This window comes from Durio zibethinus, chromosome 9 (assembly GCF_047325235.1).
Source record: "Durio zibethinus cultivar Kanyao isolate XHJ-2024 chromosome 9, ASM4732523v1, whole genome shotgun sequence".
NCBI classification, from domain to species: domain Eukaryota; kingdom Viridiplantae; phylum Streptophyta; class Magnoliopsida; order Malvales; family Malvaceae; genus Durio; species Durio zibethinus.
The window spans coordinates 5,051,053-5,069,043 of NC_143170.1; the positions used below are offsets into that span (position 1 = coordinate 5,051,053).

The following is a 17,991-nucleotide window of genomic DNA, read 5'->3' on the forward strand; positions in this document are numbered from 1 at the left end:
CGAGCTCGAGTAGTTCGACTTATCGATCGAGTCGAGTTCGAGTATTGTTATATCTTATTCGAGTAGCTTACGAGCTTAATCAAGTTTTTATATTTAAATTTTTTTATTATTTTAATCAATAAAATCTCTCAAATTTGAGCTCAAGCATAAATAATCGAGCTCTTATCAAGTATAAGAATTGAGCTTATTTTAACATATTAATCGAGCTTAATCGAACGAATTTGAATAACTCGATTTCGATCACAAATCGAACTTGAGCTAAAAAAATGAAACTTAATTGAGTTCGAACCGAGTATCGAATCTCAAATTAAGAGTCGAGTTCGAGACATATCGATTTGACTCGACTCGATTACACCCCTAAATTATGAAAATTTATCCTTTACTTGCTTCAAAGGTTGAAAAGCCTTTCTCGTGAGTTGTTCAGAATTGGTTTTGTTAGCATGCACATGGAAGATAAGTGTCCACAAGTAAATCATATAAGTAAATTATCTTTTGAATTAATCGGTATGTTATTAAAGTAAGTATTTGAAGATTATGGGTTTGAAAAAGTTTAAATATGAAATATATAATAAAATAAAAAAATTAAGAATATATTAAAAACTTAAAAAAAAATTTCACACAAGAGGTTGAGATAAATATTCCTATTTGATAGCTTGGATGAATATTAATTTGTCAAAGAAGAAGAGCATAAACCCAATGGAACTTCAGGCCCAAAATCTGTTGGAGTTTTAAGGACCAATTTGAAGTGTTTTAACTTTGATAAGGTAATCTTAAGGAAATTCAATTGGAATCCAAATGCTTGGATATAAAGATGTTTTGAAGTGATTTGAAATAATACTGCGTAACCTTTAAGAAAATGATCAAAATACCATTGAGATTGGAGGTCAATTTGCCCCTTTCTTAATTCGAAAAGACTTACTTGAGCAGAACGTTAAGGTATTTTGAAATTATAAAATTGTTGTAATTTAAATTTTAATTATAAAATTAAAATTTTAATATTTTATCAATATTTCATATAATCTTTTTAATGAGATTGCTAACATTCAATTAAGGATAAATAATCAAAAACTTTTCCCTCATATTCTCTTTGTTTTATATTTTTTTATTTTTTTGAATATCTTAAAATTATTTTTTTAACATCTAAAATTGTTACATTTTTATATTTAAAAATTATTTTTTATGATTTTTTTATTTTTAACATTAAAAATTATAAAATTTTAATTTTATAAAAAAATTAAATTTTAATATTAAATATATTAAATATATTAAAATTTATTTTTCAATTTTATGAAAATCAATGCACAATAATGGCGAAAAGAGTATAATCTATCACTGGTACCTACTATGTTTATTCCTTTTAAAGTTTTGACTTTGATCACAATGTGATTGGCAATAAATTTCCGTCATTAATAAATCAGAAATCAAAAAGTAGAAAAGGATTCAGAAATCATTTTGTAAAAATTTAGGGGCTATTTAAAAATTAATGTAAACTTGAAGGATTAGATACAATAGTCCCAAAAAAGAAAGACTCTTGCAACACCTGACTCTATACTTTCAACGCTCAAAGTGAGGTACTGAGAGGATGGCGATGCCAATTAATTCTCACTTCTAAAAATTGGGTCTTTGCCTTCAATTCTTCTCTTATTCATGCAAAGTTTGATGCCAAAATTGTGCTTTGTCTGAAAACTGAAAAAGCTGGTGTCGGTTCTTGCAAAAGTTGAAGTTTTTCTGTTCTGGGTTTTCGATTAGGTGCACTAAGTTTTGAGTTTCTGGCATAAAAAACGATGATAGGATATGGGTCTTATGGTGGGAACGGTCATGGAGGAGGATCTTCAAATTTATCAGCTTTAGCTCCTCCTTTCACCGTGGACCGATCCATCCCAAAACCTGCAGCTACCCCACTTGTTGATTTGGGTGAACCCTTGAATTGGCTTGATACTAATCCATACACTTTTAGTTCACCCCAACCTGCTCAACTCCCTCAGTTGGATTTGGACCCAATTACCACTCCTTCCTATAACCAAAATGTGGATCTTTTTGAACCCAAAACCTATTACCCTTCCTATGTCTCACCTCCCCTTCATGTGCCAACTTTCAATGAGCAGAGCTTGTCTGGCCTGGACCATACGGCTCAATGGGGTGGTGGCTTGTGGGATCGGGAGAAAGGGAAGCCGGCTCAGCTTGATGGGAGTTTTTATTCAAAGGAGACAAACATGGCTCCTCCTTCCATTTACACGGATCATATCAACCTGGGTAAGTTTTCCTGTTTTCCTATGCTTTCTTACGCTTTACATTTGTTCCCATTATATTTGTCTATGCTCTCTACATGGTTCTTGCATTTCCATTAGTTTACTTTTTTGTCTTGTCTAGTGCAAAATTTCAGTGATCAAATGAACTGTGTGCGTATGAAAAAAAAAAATCAATCAGGTATTCCCTCTGCCCCCTCCCCGCTTTAAGCACTTGGTGACTGATCATATCTTGTCCGCAATTTTTATGAGTTAACGATTACTTGCGCATTTATAAGTTCGCCGAGGCCATCGTCTAAGTGAGACGCTGGAATTATGCCTTCTTGTTGTTAAAACTTAAATATATTAATATGTTAGATATAGGGTTCTGTCGGCTGGCATGACTGTTCAATTTTCCTTTCATTCATATATTGTTCGTTATTTTTATTGATCATCCTCTTACATGCACTTGAAAGCTTGGATGGCTAACTCAATCATTTTTCCCGAGAACCTAAGACTTATGCATTCAAAAATTTGTAATGTCTTTATTCTCTCACACTGCACTATTAGTAAAAAAAAAGGAGTGCTAACCACTTTGCTGGGTTGCAAATTTGATTCCTGTTATCATTTTGCTATGTCACAAAAATTGTACGAAAATGCTTCTTCACTCTTTCTTTCTCGACATCAGTTTCTATCCCTACATACTTTGGGTTGTAAAAGTCATTTTTTGGGAAGAGCAGTATGAGGGAAAGAGGGAACTAGAGGATAATGATAAAGAAAGGTCAGGTGGGATGTTATGTAACCCATTTTTCTTTTTTTGTCTCTAGTTGCAGGATCTCTTCCCTCCAAAAGCCTAAAGATATCTGAAGAAACTTCACATAATATTTATTCATTAGGCAGGGAAAAGCAAGTGGGGCCTACTAGTATAGAAAAGCTAGATAACAACAATGTCCTGGGGCAAAATCTCTCATTCATGCCTGTGGATTACTTGAAGACATCAGTTATTGGGTCCAGTTCAGCACTTCCTGAAACCAATCTGCAGGTACCTCCCTTAAATCTAGTAAATTTCAAGAACAATCAAGTCACATTCAGCACTCCATATGAGAAACCTGTGAGAGAGCATGGTAGTACACCAAGTGATAGTATACCTGCCATGAAATCTTCACCTGGGATTGTTATTAGACCTTCAGCTGGCATCAATGGAACTGATATAAATTTGACTGGGATCAATCCGTCTAATGTGAAGGAACCTCATTATTTGAACTTTGGTAGAAAAAATAAGTTTGACCCTAGTCTACTCAGCTTTCACCTTCATGGAAATTGTTATTTGTCTGGTGAATCATTTTCAACAAGGACTGAAAAAAAGTCAGCAACAAATATGGCCTCTAATGATGCCTCTGATAATTTGTTCAGAGAAAAATCTGGAGTTAATTTTTCTCATATGAATCCAAATAATTTCAGTTTGGCTCTTGATAATAATGAAACAGTCATTGCTGTGGAGAATACTTTAGAGAGTTTAGATCATTACAACCCTCCTGTTGACTCACCTTGCTGGAAAGGAGCTCCAGCTTCTAATAACTCCCCATTTGGATCTTCTGAGACTGTTGCTGTGCAGGTTGTAAAGAAAATTGAAGCATGTGATGTTTCAAATGGTCAAGCACTTAAATTTATCCCTGGGCATACTGCTAACGTGGTTAAACTTCCTTCAGGAAAACCAGGTGAAATTTTGATGACTGATGAAAATGGGGATGTGGAAGATGGTTCAGTCTCTTCCCTGAAATTGTCTTCAGTCTCTATCCCGTCATTTATAATACATCAACCTGATGATGCTACGAAAGCAGGATCCTATAACAAAAAAACAAGTCCTGCCTGTGAGATCAAATTCTCTGATGATGCAAGTGAACGGAAGAAAGATTATGTCTTATTCAACCATTCAATGAATGAGGTTGAGAAGGCATCTTTCTCCATTCAACAAAGTCTTGCCGAAGGTAGATTGGCTTCTAAAAATTTGCATACATCTGAGACTGGTGTCGCAGATCTCGAGAAGATAAATGATGTCTCTGCAGGCTGTGGTTCATCAAATATGTCATGCCATGTGGTAAAAGATCTCTCATGTTCGCCATCCTCTGTAGAAGATGTTTCGGCTAAGTATTCTAAATTCTTTGGCAAAGAACCAGTTTCAAATAGCAGCATCAGTGTTCTAGTAGATGCAATGCATAACCTGTCAGAATTGCTTCTATATCACTGCTGCAGTGAGATGTGTGAATTAAAGGAACAAGATCTCAAGTCCCTTGAGAAAGTAATCAACAACATTAATACATGCATGTCAAAAAATATTGGACAAGAATCATTTTTGAGTGAGCTTCCTGAGGTATGCTTCCCTGTTTTTATTTTCTTTGTCTTGTCTAATTGATGTGTAATTAACTGTAGGAAATTTGAAATGCTAAATTGTGTTTCTCATTGCTATTATGCATATTTCTTCTGAATTCTTTCATGAAATGCTTTTTCGGTTGATTACTGAGCTGTAAATCTTCTTCTCAGGGCACAAGCATGGGAAGGGCCGAGGTGGAAGCTATTGATGTTCTGAGCCAGCATGTACAGGAGAAAAGGAAGCATTCTGGTAAGAAAGATGAGATATATTCTGATTTCGTCAACAGTGGCACAGACTTAAAAGTAAAAAATGATAAGATGACCCAGGTATTTGCTTATTTAATTTTTTATCTGTACTGTGATAGATAATGTTTCATCATTTTGTCTTCTTTCTGGGGTAGAGATGAAAATTGAAAGCACACTTATATTCTCTCTCTTGGTCGATGAGTTGCAGGCTATAAAGACGGTTCTCATTGAGAATTTTCACGAGAAGGAAGAGGCACACCCACAAGTTCTCTTGTATAAGAATCTATGGCTTGAGGCAGAAGCTGCTTTATGTTCTATCAATTACATGGCTCGCTTTAATAACATGAAGATTGAAATGGAAAAATGCAAATTGGACTCAGAAAAAGGTTAAAAATTTTCTGTACACTCCTTGGATCATGTCTTGTTCATAATAGAAGCTTTAGAAATTTCTGCTAAAAATCCTTGACTCTTTCATTTTGGCTATCTGATTAAAGGACGTGTTGTTTTGCTTTAGATTTGTTAGAAGGCACACCAAATGAGGACAAAATATCAAGACCTAAATTGTCTGCTGAAGTGAACACCAATAAGAAATTAGCAGCAGTAGCTGAGAGTGGACCAACCCCTGCTGTTTATAACCAAAATTCTCCTGTCAAAAGCTCCAGTAACCATGTTGATGATGTCACAGCCAGATTTCATGTACTAAAGCACCGGCTTAACAATTCAAATTCTGTTCATAGTAGAGATGTGGATGAACTCTGCAGCTCAAAGCTTTCTTTGGATTTGGATGAGGTTGATGAATTGGCAACTGAAGTAAAGGATAGCTCAATCCCAGGCCTGCCATCCCAAGACTCCCCTGTACTAGGAACAGCCTGTCATACAGATGATGTTGAAACCTCTGTCATGGCTAGGTTCCATATCCTGAAAAATCGAGGCATTGATGATTTGGATTCCATTAAAATGGAAAGAAAACAACCACCAGAGGTTGTTGATCTTGGATTTGCAGGAAAGAGAAAGAAAATACCCATTGATAAAGACGCAGCAGAGAATGGAATTTCAGGTGTTAATGTGGAATCTGTTTCACTGCATCAAGTGGCCAACCATGATGGACAACGGTTAGTTGTGAAGGATTTTCATCTATGTGTCGTGCATGACTCCACGATGCAGTCTCCTGGTGGCACCAGGCTTGATCAACTCTCTGCAGGTTGCTATGACAGCTGTTCTTCTGACTGGGAACATGTGTTGAAAGAGGAGCTTTCAGGACAGAACGGTTGACTGAATTTGGTCGATACTATTATCCTATGGTGAATAATATCTCGTTTCCCTTGAATATCTGTATAAAGTATGTGGAACACTACTGTGAGTTGCTCAGAACATGACTGCTCTTCAGCCTTGTAAAAAACTGCTAAAACTTATTTTGAATAAACCTTTTTATGTATCTTTCTTTTCTTGTTTGATTTGGGTAACCCTCTCAGTTCTTCTCGCTGTTCTGGATATACATGTATGCGTGCTTTGTCCACCGTTCATGATAATGACTTTCGGATTCAGAAAATCCCATATTTGATGCATCTATCTAACACTAACATTTTAAGTTAATTGAAAAAATGTAGTGAAACTTAGAACCTTTGGAAATTTGATCCTTTCTTTGATTTACAAGGCTTTTACACTAGACACGCAAATATTAGAACTGCAAACTCTGCATACTCAAGCAAGAGTTTCTTAATATCAAATAATAAATTACCATTTCATCTGATCATTTCTTACGTATGCACATCCGAAAGCTATAAAGAAGATATGTACTAATAGAATAACAGCTTTTATTGGATTTTCTTGCATTCAATATCAAGTGGAAATCCAACCATACAAGGTATCTCGTAACATTTCCTTTATTGAACTGAATTTTTCCTTAAGGAGGCATCAATTGAACCTGCATGAACTTTTCATAGACAACATTGGATTAGTTCACTTAAGAGGATTCCTTTGAGAATACTAATTATTACTATTTTGGTAAGAATCTATTTTACCACCTGAAATTCTTTCGACTAATTCGGAATTATTGGTGCTTTTGAGCTCCTCTAAAGTTTTACAATAAAACCATTTCTATAGAAAAGGGTATCCTGAACTGCTATAAGTTGCATAAATTCCAGCAATCAGTCACAGGTACGCTGATAATGAGTTGTGAGAAAATTGTCTAAATTTTGATAAAAATATAAGGATAATCTAGCCACCCGATAGATGGTAAGCTAGCTCAACTGCAGCAACTATAATGTTGATAATAGTTCCAAGAACTCATTGACAGAATGCGAGAGCGCAAGATAAGGCAACAGTGACCACCTAAGTGGTAAGCTCCATAATAGCACTAACAATGTCCCCACCGTGAGTTTTGAGAGCCTTGACAGCTTTGCTCCTCGATACTCCAGCCTGTGTCATGACCAAGTCAATGTCCCTAGGCTCTACCCCAGTCTCATCAATTTCTTCCTCTTCCTCATCAGCTGGTGCTCCAGCAGCTGCAGCAGAGGTGTCTGACTTTGCCATCATAGATCCCATGTCTGGCATCCTGAACTGCTGGGCAGCTTGTGTCTGTAGCTGAGAGCTCAAATCCTCTATCTTAGCCTCACCAAAAATGACATAGGTCTCAGAATTTGGGCTCTTGAAGACATCAGGTTTTGAGATGAAAAATAGTACCTGAATCCAAGAGAAACTCGGTTATATTACCATTCATCAGGTAGCTCAACAGGTTGAAAAGAAAATCAGACAATTCATACATTCTTGGTTCTCTTTATGGTGACCCTGCTTACACCACTAACAGGTTTCATGCCCAGCTTCAACATCGCCTTCCGACTCTTCTTTTCACTTCTGCTTTGTTTTGAACTTCCATTAGCACCTGCAACCAATATTCCAAGTAAACTATAAGGGATTTGTAGAAATTTGCACACAATTAACTTTGGATAAGACAATTAGCTAAAAACTTCAGAAATAGCACCAAGTACATGTAGCCTAATAGCCAAAGATATAACACCATCAAACACAGAAATGCTGACATTCAAAGTAACTACCAAATCAGATATCTACAAAATAGTACATTGCAAGTAATTGCATGCTAACAAGTGATTTCAGCTACTCAAAGCTAACAATGTTGCATGAACCAGAAGACTTCTTCTAATTCTAAGGACTCTGAGTGGCAAACTATGCAGGAGATCCTACAATGAAATCCAATTCTAGAGGATGTGGTAGTTGGGAGCCAGTAAGCAGAAACCAACAGATCAAAAAATATTACAAATTTGCAGTTTCCAAGATAAAGAAAAGTTGGAGAAAATGCAATTACAGAGACTTTTATCCATGCAATTTTAAGGAAAAAAGTAAAAAACCAAAAAGTGTTTTGAAATCAACTATACGATCGAACCAAAGAAAAGAAAAGAAAAACGAAGAGAATCAATTAACGAGTTAAGTGGGGAAAAGAAAAATAAAAGAGAGAAACCTTGGGCACCATCTTCCTTATCATCATCCTCATCATCATCCTCATCCTCATCGTCCTCGTCATCTTCTTTCTCATCTTCCTTGACGTCCTCAACCACAGCCTCCTCCTCGCTCTGCAAATGCTACCATGCTAACACGTTTTTCTTTAAAAAGAAAAAGAATAAAAGAAGTGAAATGAAGAGGGGGAACCTGAGGCTGCTTCTTGGGTTCCTCAATAGAAGGAACCTGCTCAGTCTGAGGCTGAGCGGCTTCAACCACAGGAGCTGGCGACATGCTTATTTTCGTTAGATAGGGTTTAGAAAATAATTATCTGAGACTCGGGAGCGTCTACACTCCAGAGGGCAGCGGCTTTAACCTTCTGTGGGGATTTATTTCTTATGATAAGGGCTTCTCCTTTATTGGGCTTCCCTTCAGGCCAGTTTTAGGGACCCTTTGCTACCTATGACGTCTGAGGCCCAACCCACAATAAAATATCAAGCCTCAGGCCTCCTCTTGGAAATGCCTTTGTAGTTCGGACAGTGACAATTGATGTGGCTATTTGTGCATTTATGTGATAATTATTTTGTATCAAACATATATATAATATAAAAATTAATATGTTATAATTTATGTTGACATATTAAACATAAAATATATTTTTTATTTTTATCAAATTCATAAATAATATTTGTTAAAATTTTAAATCATATCATTTTTATATTTTTTAATATTGTTTTTATGTTATGTTTTTATATCATAGCATTGTTAAATCTAACAATTTTAGCTATTTCAGTTTGTGGAGTTAACCGGATAAATAAAAGAATATAAGAGGATGAATCAAATCTCGTACTAAATGATTCAATAATGATTAGTCAGTCCATTGTTATACTTCTTTAGCCATAAGAAAGAGAGAGGACTATGAACTAAAATGACCTCTTGTAAAGATGGAGCACCATGTTAGGAGTCTAGAGTAATGGTGCTACATCATCTCGAGGGCATTGGTTATCGTGTCCTTTTCACTTGAATTGCTCCAAACTTCAAAGGGACAAAGAATTTCCCCAAGAGAGAAAACATTAAAGCTAGCATTTGCCAACTGCCTGTCAAAGTGTTCAAGAATATAAAACACCTGGTTTTTAATTTGAAAGGATCTCTTCGGAAAGAACTTCTGTAGAAGTGTAACCAGACCTCTTGGTCGATAGGTATAATTCAATCAACTTCTTTCGACATTTCCCTGGTTTCGTATGCATATAGCAGAAAATAAACCCAGGCAGACAGAACCTGCTTTCGAGCTTAATGCAGCCTTTGCTCTAAGACCACAATGATTCTATCTGCCCTTACAAAATATAACATGTTAAACCACGCACCTAAACTAGTACACATGTTTAGAGTTTAGACATTGGCTTTCATGACAGTTTAGAAGCCTATTTCTAGCGTCCATACCAAACTCCGAGAATGAGTTTGACCAAGTGATGGCAAAACAATTCACTTTTCTTCCAGTATGTAGCATGAACTGCAACATAACATTAACAGAAGACTGTATGTTGGAGGAACCCAGGCATAGAATTGATGGAGGAGCTTATTCATAATTTCCGAGGCCCAGCTTTCCGTATCCTCACAGACACATGCCTTTGAGACTTCCATTCCTCACAATGCTCTGAAGCATGACAATGTGCCAACCAATACTCACATGGAACAGCTGAATCACAAACATAACATTAAAACTGCATCGAATAAACCAAATTATTAGAATTATTAAACTAAATGACAATGCTCCATAAACAAGTTAGCCCAACATTAAAAGGTAAAAGAGTGTTTTTACCTACCAGGTCACAATGTCTATCATGAGGTGTAGTATCAAAGGGAAATTGCAGATAAAGATGCCTTGAATGTGGATAATCTCTACAAGCCACCTAACCATCATCAACCCACACACCCATTTTACTCTATAATAAGTGCAAATTTCCTTAGCAACTCAAAGCATGTTTGCAAGAATTGCGTTTAAAGAACAACATATATATATATATATATATATATATAACAAAAGAAATTAAGAAAAACCTGGCCCTTCTCAGCGAGGACAGAGAGATCAACATCATCGTCGTCATTGGTGATGGTGATGGAGAGCTTGGCAATGTCAATAGAATCAAAAGGGTTCAAATCAAGAATAAAGCAATCCTCTGTCTCCTCAATGCTCTTCATGTCCACGGTTTTTTTCAGAAAAAATATGGGTCCTCAAGGGACTAGCATCAACAAATATATTTATACCATTATTTCCAGATTGCTTCTAAAAGGAGTTAGATCTCAATCATGACCTATAGAGTAGATACATATTCATTTTAATCTTCATGTATGGCTATGCACTTCCCAGCTTTGACTAGCATCCATCAAATTTCACCCTATAAATTATTATTGAAATTAATATCCCCTATGATTGATTCCCCTAAAAAACTTTAGTATTATATTATAGGAAGCATTTTACTCGTAAAAATTTTTATTATAATTTTATAATTAATTAATTATAATATAAAATAATATAAAAATTTATCATTTTAAAATATAAGTTCTACATTAATTTTTTATAAATTTATATTATTTAATTATAATTAATTATATTAAACAATTATAGATAATATAGTTGTGTATTATAGGAGTTTCATAGATTTTCTGAAGATCATGGGTGCTGTGAAATGGGAAATTAGCATTGAATACATACTTATACCCTATCAAAGAAAAAAAAAAAACAAGAAATATTGGTGGAAAGTGGTTTTCATAAAACTAGGAGAGAGGGAGGGATGTACCGTGGTATGGGGTCAATTTTTTTTTTTTGGGGGGGGGGGGGGGGGGGGGGGAGGAGGGGCTGGGGGAGAGGGGCTTGTGCAAAGGAAATAGGACTAAGAGGAAAGGGGCAGAGACAAATCATCTTATATAATTGTCGTAATATATAGATTTATGAATTCAATGTTAGATATAGATTAAAAGAATTATCATTAATTTTTTTATTTAAATACGATTGATTATTTAATAGAATCTATTACATTTAAAGAATAGTTCTAATATTAATTTAGGTATCTTTAAATAGTAAATTTTAACTCACGAAATTAAATTTTAAGTTTGAGAGTGTAGTTATACATGAAAAAGGTTATAGCATTTTTATAGTGTCCATCTGAAGGATGGTATAAGTTTGATTTTAAATTATTTAAGCTTTAAAATATTCTTATAATTTTATCAAATCATTTAATTATTAAAAATTAATTCTAATTTTGCTCCAAGTTTGATAGCAATTTAAAATAATTTTTTCGTATCATAAGTATTCAGAAGACTAATTTCTCACTCTGAAGAAGCTCCGTCGTCAGATTCATTAATATATTTTATTTAAAAAAATAATTAGTAAAATCTGTCAATAATTTAGCAAGATTTACTTTAATATAGGTTTCTCAATAATTTGATAAGATTTTATTGTAAATTTATTTTTTAAAAAATGTATTAAATATTCTAATAGTTTAATAAGATTTAATCTAAAATGCTAATCCTCCAATAGTTTGGTAGAATTAAAATAAAAATTTTATTGGTAATAATTTTTTTCTAATAACAATTGATTTATGAAGTTCTCCAATAGTTTGGTAGAATTCATAAAAAATTTAAATTTATGAAAAACCTCCAATAGTTTAATAGGATTCATGAATTTATTTTAGAAACATTCTTTGGTTTTTTTTAAAATAAAATGAAATTCATGAAGATATTTAAAAAATAAAAAAAGTAAAATAATAATAATAATAAATGTAAAAAAAAAATCTACGAAATAGGTCAGACCTGAAAGCGAGTCACGCATGAATCTCTATGGGTCGAACGTGGGTTAAAGTATTTTCAAAATGGCATCTTTCTAAATGGGTATAAAAGCCCAATTTCTAAGCTTTCCTCAAGTCTACTTATGTGTTAAGCTTATAAGGTTAACTATTTGTAGCTTGGGTCATTTCTAAAAAGTTCATAAATTGTTTCTTACATCATCATCAATCATAGACTAGTAAGGCATCTTAATTATTGCTTATTATAGACTATAAGCAAAAAGAGTTTAATTTGAGTGGGAACATTTTGCTAACCTATGTGGAGACATAAAATTTCATGAAGGCATATGTATTTTACTCTTTCATAAGAGACAAAACTTAGATGTAAAGCTCATGTTATATATATATATATATATAAATTATAGATATATTAAAATGAATAAATAAATAAATAAAACAAAATACAAACAAAGAAAAAGAAAGACAAAATCTCAATTTATTAGGTCATGCTTGGATAACAAGAAATCATTTACTAGCCTGACTCTCTTACATTTTCAGTGGAGTCATCAAACTATCATAATGTATAGATTCATAGACCCAACGTTAGATATAGATTAAAAGAGTCGCCAATAATATTTCTTGTTTAAGTTTGATTTATCACCTGATAAAATCTGTCCCATTTAAAGAAGAGTTTTAAGATTGACTTAAGTATATTTAAATAATAGATTCTAGCCAACGAAATCAGATTTTAGGTTCATGAGTGCAGTTATGCATGTGGTTATAATACCCTCACAACGTCTATCCAAATGATGGTACTAATTTGATTTCAAATTATCCAAGCCTTAAAGTATTCTTATAATTTTACTAAATCATTTAATTATTTGAAACTAATCCTAAATTTTTTTCAATAGTTTAGTAGAAATTTAAGATAGTTTTCTTATTTCAGAAGTATTCATGAAACATAGTATTCCACTCTGAAGAAGCTTCATCATCAGGTTCATTAATATATTTTATTTAGGAGAATAATTAGAAAAATCTTTCAATAATTTGGTAAAATTCACTTTGATGCAGATCTCTAAATAGTTTGATGTGATTTCTTTGTAAATTTATTTTTTAGAAATTGTATTAATTTTTTCAATTGTTTGGTAAAACTTAATCTAAGATGCCAATCCTCTAATAGTTTAGTAGGATTAAAACAAAATATTTTATTAGTAATAATTTTTTTCTAATAACAATTGATTTATGAAGTTTTCCAATAGTTTGATAGAATTCATAAAAAATTTAAATTCATGAAAATTTTTTCAATAGTTTGATAGAATTCATGAATTTATTTTAAAAATATTATTTATTTTTTAAAATAAAATGAAATTCATGAAGGTATTTAAAAAATAAATAAAGTAAAAAAAATAAAAATAATGATAATAATAAAAAAAATTCTAAATAAATAAAATAAATGAAAATGTAAACAAAAAATAAATTGAAAAAAAAAGAAAAACTTGCAAAACGAGTCAGATTTGAAAGTGGGTCATGCACGGATCTCCACAAGTTGAACACGAGTTAAAGCTTTTTCAAATCGACGTCATTTTGGATGGATATAAAAGTCCAATTTCTAAGTTTTCCTCCAATCTGCTTCAGACCCTCTCTCTCTAGCTTTTTTTACTCTCACTTCTTTCTAAAAATACACAAATCTAGTCATTGGAAACTCAGCTTAACTGTCGATTTCTAAAAACTCACGAAAAATTGATAAAAAAATTTAATTTTAGTCGAAAAATTCAATTTTGATTGAAAAATTCAACCGGTAAATTCAAACATTCAATCAAAAACCTAATTTTTTTTTAGATTTTCCCATAAATTCACTTTTTTCAGATTTTTCAAAGGATTCCAAACCATTTCATTTTTCATCAAACCTCCAAAAGATTAACTAATCCTACTAAAAAAAAAAAAAGATTTGTCTAAACAGCAGAAAAACCCAAAATCCTCTCTCCACATTTTTTTGTGTGATTTAGCATTCAATTTATAATCTCTTTTAATAGTAATTTTAGGGTTTAAATAAAACTAATCCAAACTTAAATATTGAGATTTTATCACGGTTGATTATGGTCCATTACTGCATGATTTTAGTTTTTCATTTATACATTAAATCCTTTGGAAAATATTTTACCTGATTCCCGCTTGAAATCTCAAAACAAAATTGTCTATTTATTTTCTTTTTTTTTTTTCAGTTTTCATAAAAATTAAGGATAAAATAAAAATAAAATTAAGAATAAAATTAAAAATGAATAAATCATACTAATAATAATAATAATAATAATAATAATAATTCATTGAGCCAAAAACTCAAAACCCAAATACGAACACTTTCAAAGCCCGATAATCCCTATGAAATTAACCGTTGAGAAATCGATTTCATGTCCCAAAAACTGGTGTCTACAATAACTCCAGTTCGTGCTCTTTGTCATGCCCATATCTTCAAACTCACCGGTCTTTGCTTCTTTTTTCAGCGTCTCACGTTTTCCAAACTCAAATATCCCAATCAAAGAAAATAGAACAATGGGTTCAACAGGTGAAACTCAAATGACTTCCACCCAAGTATCCGATGAGGAAGCAAACTTATTCGCCATGCAACTGGCCAGTTCCTTGGTTCTACCCATGGTCCTCAAGTCGGCCATAGAACTTGACCTGCTTGAGATCATGGCCAAAGCTGGTCCAGGTGCTTTCCTATCCCCAAAAGATGTGGCTTCCCAGCTCCCCACCAAGAACCCTGATGCACCTGTCATGCCAGACCGCATCTTGCGCCTCCTGGCTAGTTACTCCATCCTCACTTGTTCCTTGCGCAATCTTCCTGATGGCAAAGTGGAGAGACTCTACGGTCTTGGTCCTGTCTGCAAATTCCTGACCAAGAATGAGGATGGTGTCACTCTTTCCGCCCTAAGTCTCATGAATCAAGACTAGGTATTTATGGAGAACTGGTAAGTAGCTAAACCTCAATTTAATTCTTTCTTTTTAACTTGAGTTCTTTTTTTTTCCCTTACACTGTTACAATCTTTTCAATCTCCAACACTTCTTTAATACTTTTACTCCCCAATAAGAAAGCTTAATCTCTTTTTCGATCTGATTATGACTTTAAACTTGTCACACTATTACTTTTACCATATTAGGAAAGAAGTATTTAATATTAAAAGGAGATATTATCCAACCGTGTGAAACTTACGGAGGTCAACTACATGAAGAAGAAAAAAAACAGTTACAGTAACATTAGGGTAGAGATGTTTGAATCCCAGCTCATTGCTTCTAAGTCGGGGTGTTCATCCATTTAGCAAAAGAAAAAGTAAGGGTGCTCATTCATTCAGGATGGTCCACCTTTGTCTATCTGGCTTCTATCTCTTTGAGCCCCACTTCTCTTAAAAATGTTGCAAGTGGGACTCTCAAGGCATACCTAACACCCAACATTTGTTTAGGGTCCTCATTCATTGAGGATGGTCCACCTTTGTTTATCTGGGTTCTATCTCTTTGAGTCCCTCTTCTCTTAAAAATGTCACAAGTGGCACTCTCAAGGCATACGTAACACCCAACATTTGTTTAGATTTAAATATACCAATAGAAAACGATGCTACTGTTAATTAAGATTTAAGAGGAGAATATATATTCGAATTTTCATCATCTTAATTCTTGGACAAATGGGTTTGTTCACCCTCCATATGGAAAAAATGTGAATGATTGAGTTCTAGTTTCTTTTTTTACCTTTTTTTTCTTTATCTCGATCAACCACGTCAAACTTAAGTTACAAAACAAGTATTCAACGTACATCTGATGGTGGAAAAAGAAACCATTATTAAATTTTTATAAAGAAGTAGTTTTTCAATGCAAGTCATTAATTAAACAACTCATTAATCATTATGAAGTGACTATTATAGAATATAAGATTTAAGATGCACTCGACAAATAATTATGAGTTTATGATTAAAGCAAAATACCCTGTTGAAGCAGTGAGTTGGAAGGAAGGTTTGGTTTCAACTCAAACCAGAAATGATTATTGACTACCCTTCGATAGGGAACCAGTTCTCTGTTCCACAATTTTCAAAACAGTCTAAATAATTTTTGCTGCTTTTTGACCCTTCCTAATTTAGGGGACTTGAAAATGATGCTGAATGTTTAAGGTATTTTTGCATGCGAATGGATAGTTCAAATGATGTACCAAAACCTGACTGCTATAGGAATGATAAAAGTTAAAACATTTCAAACAATGAAGTTATGATGGCCTGAAGTAAACTAATGTGATTGGACTGAGAACTATGCATGTTGGACTGTTTGCAGGTACTATTTGAAAGATGCAGTGCTGGAAGGTGGAATTCCCTTCAAAAAAGCCTATGGAATTCCCTTCAACGAGGCCTATGGTATGACCGCATTTGACTACCACTGCAGAGATCCTAGATTCAACAAGGTTTTCAACAGGGGAAAGTCTGATTACTCTACCATTACCATGAAGAAGATTCTTGAGACCTACGATGGCTTTGAGGGACTCAAAACACTGGTTGATGTTGGCGGTGGTACTGAAGCCACGCTTAACATGATCGTCTCCAAGTACCCCTCCATAAAGGGCATTAACCTTGATTTGCCTCATGTCATTGAGGATGCTCCATCTTGTCCTGGTATGACATTATCCATGCTTCATTAGTCTTTCAACAACTAATCCTGGTGTTTAAATATTTCTGAAGAAGTCACTTTGAAACTGAATCGCTAAATGTGTGTAAGCCATTAATTATTGACCATTCATTGCAGATTGTGGGCTGATATTTATATATTCATAGAATGAATTTCTTGATTTCCTCAATGTGTGATCAAAACTGCATTGTTTCTTATCATGATTTTGAAATGAAATTGGACTATGTTTTGGCTGTAGGTGTGGAGCATGTTGGTGGAGACATGTTTGTAAGTGTTCCAAAAGGAGACGCCATTTTCATGAAGGTGAGTTTCAATCATGAAAATTAAACTCTGTTTGACGTACCCCATTACGTGGCTTGTTATTTAGTTAAGAGTTCACAATCTGAGAAATAATGGAGCTAATTGATGACATTTGGAATGCACCACTATCTCTCAACTTCTTCCCCTCTGATTCAACTTTAGGGAGTGTTTCATTCACCTCTTAATATTTTTCTTTGTCCCATTCCCTGTTCATCTAGGAGGGGTTGGCAAAAAGAATCTGGAAATCTATAAACAAGTTCTTAGAACAAAATCCCACAAATTAATTCCTAAACTTTCTTTTCTAGTAGGCAGAGTACAACCGTGTGCAACCTGTTTATTAGGGAAAATGCTTTAAAAATTTCACTTTTGACCCGTGTACTAACCGTGATGAAAAAATGTATTAAGAATTTTATTACCTTGATCAACCATCGTTTGTCCTCGTGCAGTGGATATGTGACGATTGGAGTGATGAACACTGCTCCAAATTTTTGAAGAAGTGCTATGATGCTTTGCCAAACAATGGAAAAGTGATTGTTGCCGAATGCATTCTTCCAGATTACCCTGATCCTAGCCTTGCCACAAAGTTGGTTGTCCATATTGATTGTATCATGTTGGCTCACAATCCAGGCGGAAAAGAGAGGACTGAGAAGGAATTTGAGGCCTTGGCAAGGGGTGCAGGATTTCAAGGTTTCCAGGTAAAGTGTTGTGCTTTCGGCACTTATATTATGGAGTTTCTCAAAAGGGTTTGAATTTTTGTGTCTTGGTTACATGCTTGACTATTACTTTTGGATTCTAAGCTTGGTGATTGTTTCAAAGGTGGCTTTCCGGAATACATAGTTCTTGCTTCGGAGAAAACAATAAGAATGAGATTTTATGCTCCTTGTGTTGAATAAATACTATTTTATAAGTATGTTGATAAATGTACCCTTACCTCTGTAACTATTAAAGAAAGA

The 17,991-nt window shown here is 33.9% G+C and overlaps 2 protein-coding genes and 2 pseudogenes across 3 annotated transcripts; 2 read left to right on the top strand and 2 right to left on the bottom strand.

The window, feature by feature from the left end:
- Window positions 1–1,578: 1,578 nt before the first annotated feature.
- Window positions 1,579–6,276, top strand: LOC111308578 (uncharacterized). Its single transcript, XM_022907007.2, has 5 exons — window positions 1,579–2,253; window positions 3,053–4,596; window positions 4,767–4,922; window positions 5,050–5,227; window positions 5,356–6,276. The coding sequence occupies exons 1-5, from the start codon at window positions 1,785–1,787 to the stop codon at window positions 6,111–6,113; spliced, it is 3,105 nt and encodes a 1,034-aa protein (XP_022762742.2). The 5' UTR covers window positions 1,579–1,784; the 3' UTR covers window positions 6,114–6,276.
- Window positions 6,277–7,014: 738 nt separating this feature from the next.
- On the bottom strand, window positions 7,015–8,658 carry LOC111308635 (nascent polypeptide-associated complex subunit alpha-like protein 2). The gene is made up of 4 exons (XM_022907109.2): window positions 8,505–8,658; window positions 8,317–8,428; window positions 7,604–7,722; window positions 7,015–7,523 (listed from the first exon to the last, which is right to left on the bottom strand). The coding sequence occupies exons 1-4, from the start codon at window positions 8,586–8,588 to the stop codon at window positions 7,173–7,175; spliced, it is 666 nt and encodes a 221-aa protein (XP_022762844.1). The 5' UTR covers window positions 8,589–8,658; the 3' UTR covers window positions 7,015–7,172.
- Window positions 8,659–9,584: 926 nt separating this feature from the next.
- On the bottom strand, window positions 9,585–10,493 carry LOC111302798 (RPM1 interacting protein 13-like; annotated as a pseudogene).
- Window positions 10,494–14,418: 3,925 nt separating this feature from the next.
- LOC111308596 (caffeic acid 3-O-methyltransferase-like) lies at window positions 14,419–17,902 on the top strand (annotated as a pseudogene). Its single transcript, XR_016345091.1, has 4 exons — window positions 14,419–15,045; window positions 16,391–16,725; window positions 16,977–17,041; window positions 17,485–17,902. The product of XR_016345091.1 is annotated as a caffeic acid 3-O-methyltransferase-like (transcript).
- The last annotated feature ends 89 nt before the right edge of the window (window positions 17,903–17,991 follow it).

Bases quoted from the DNA above. Each gene is read 5' to 3' on its own strand.
- LOC111308578 (XM_022907007.2), top strand. From the start codon at position 1,785: ATGATAGGATATGGGTCTTATGGTGGGAACGGTCATGGAGGAGGATCT. The intron at 2,254-3,052 runs GTAAGTTTTCCT...TTTTGTCTCTAG, and splicing joins CACGGATCATATCAACCTGG to TTGCAGGATCTCTTCCCTCC. The intron at 5,228-5,355 runs GTTAAAAATTTT...GTTTTGCTTTAG, and splicing joins CAAATTGGACTCAGAAAAAG to ATTTGTTAGAAGGCACACCA.
- LOC111308635 (XM_022907109.2), bottom strand. From the start codon at position 8,588: ATGTCGCCAGCTCCTGTGGTTGAAGCCGCTCAGCCTCAGACTGAGCAG. The intron at 7,723-8,316 runs GTTTCTCTCTTT...TATTGGTTGCAG, and splicing joins TAAGGAAGATGGTGCCCAAG to GTGCTAATGGAAGTTCAAAA. The intron at 7,524-7,603 runs GTATGAATTGTC...TCTTGGATTCAG, and splicing joins CCATAAAGAGAACCAAGAAT to GTACTATTTTTCATCTCAAA.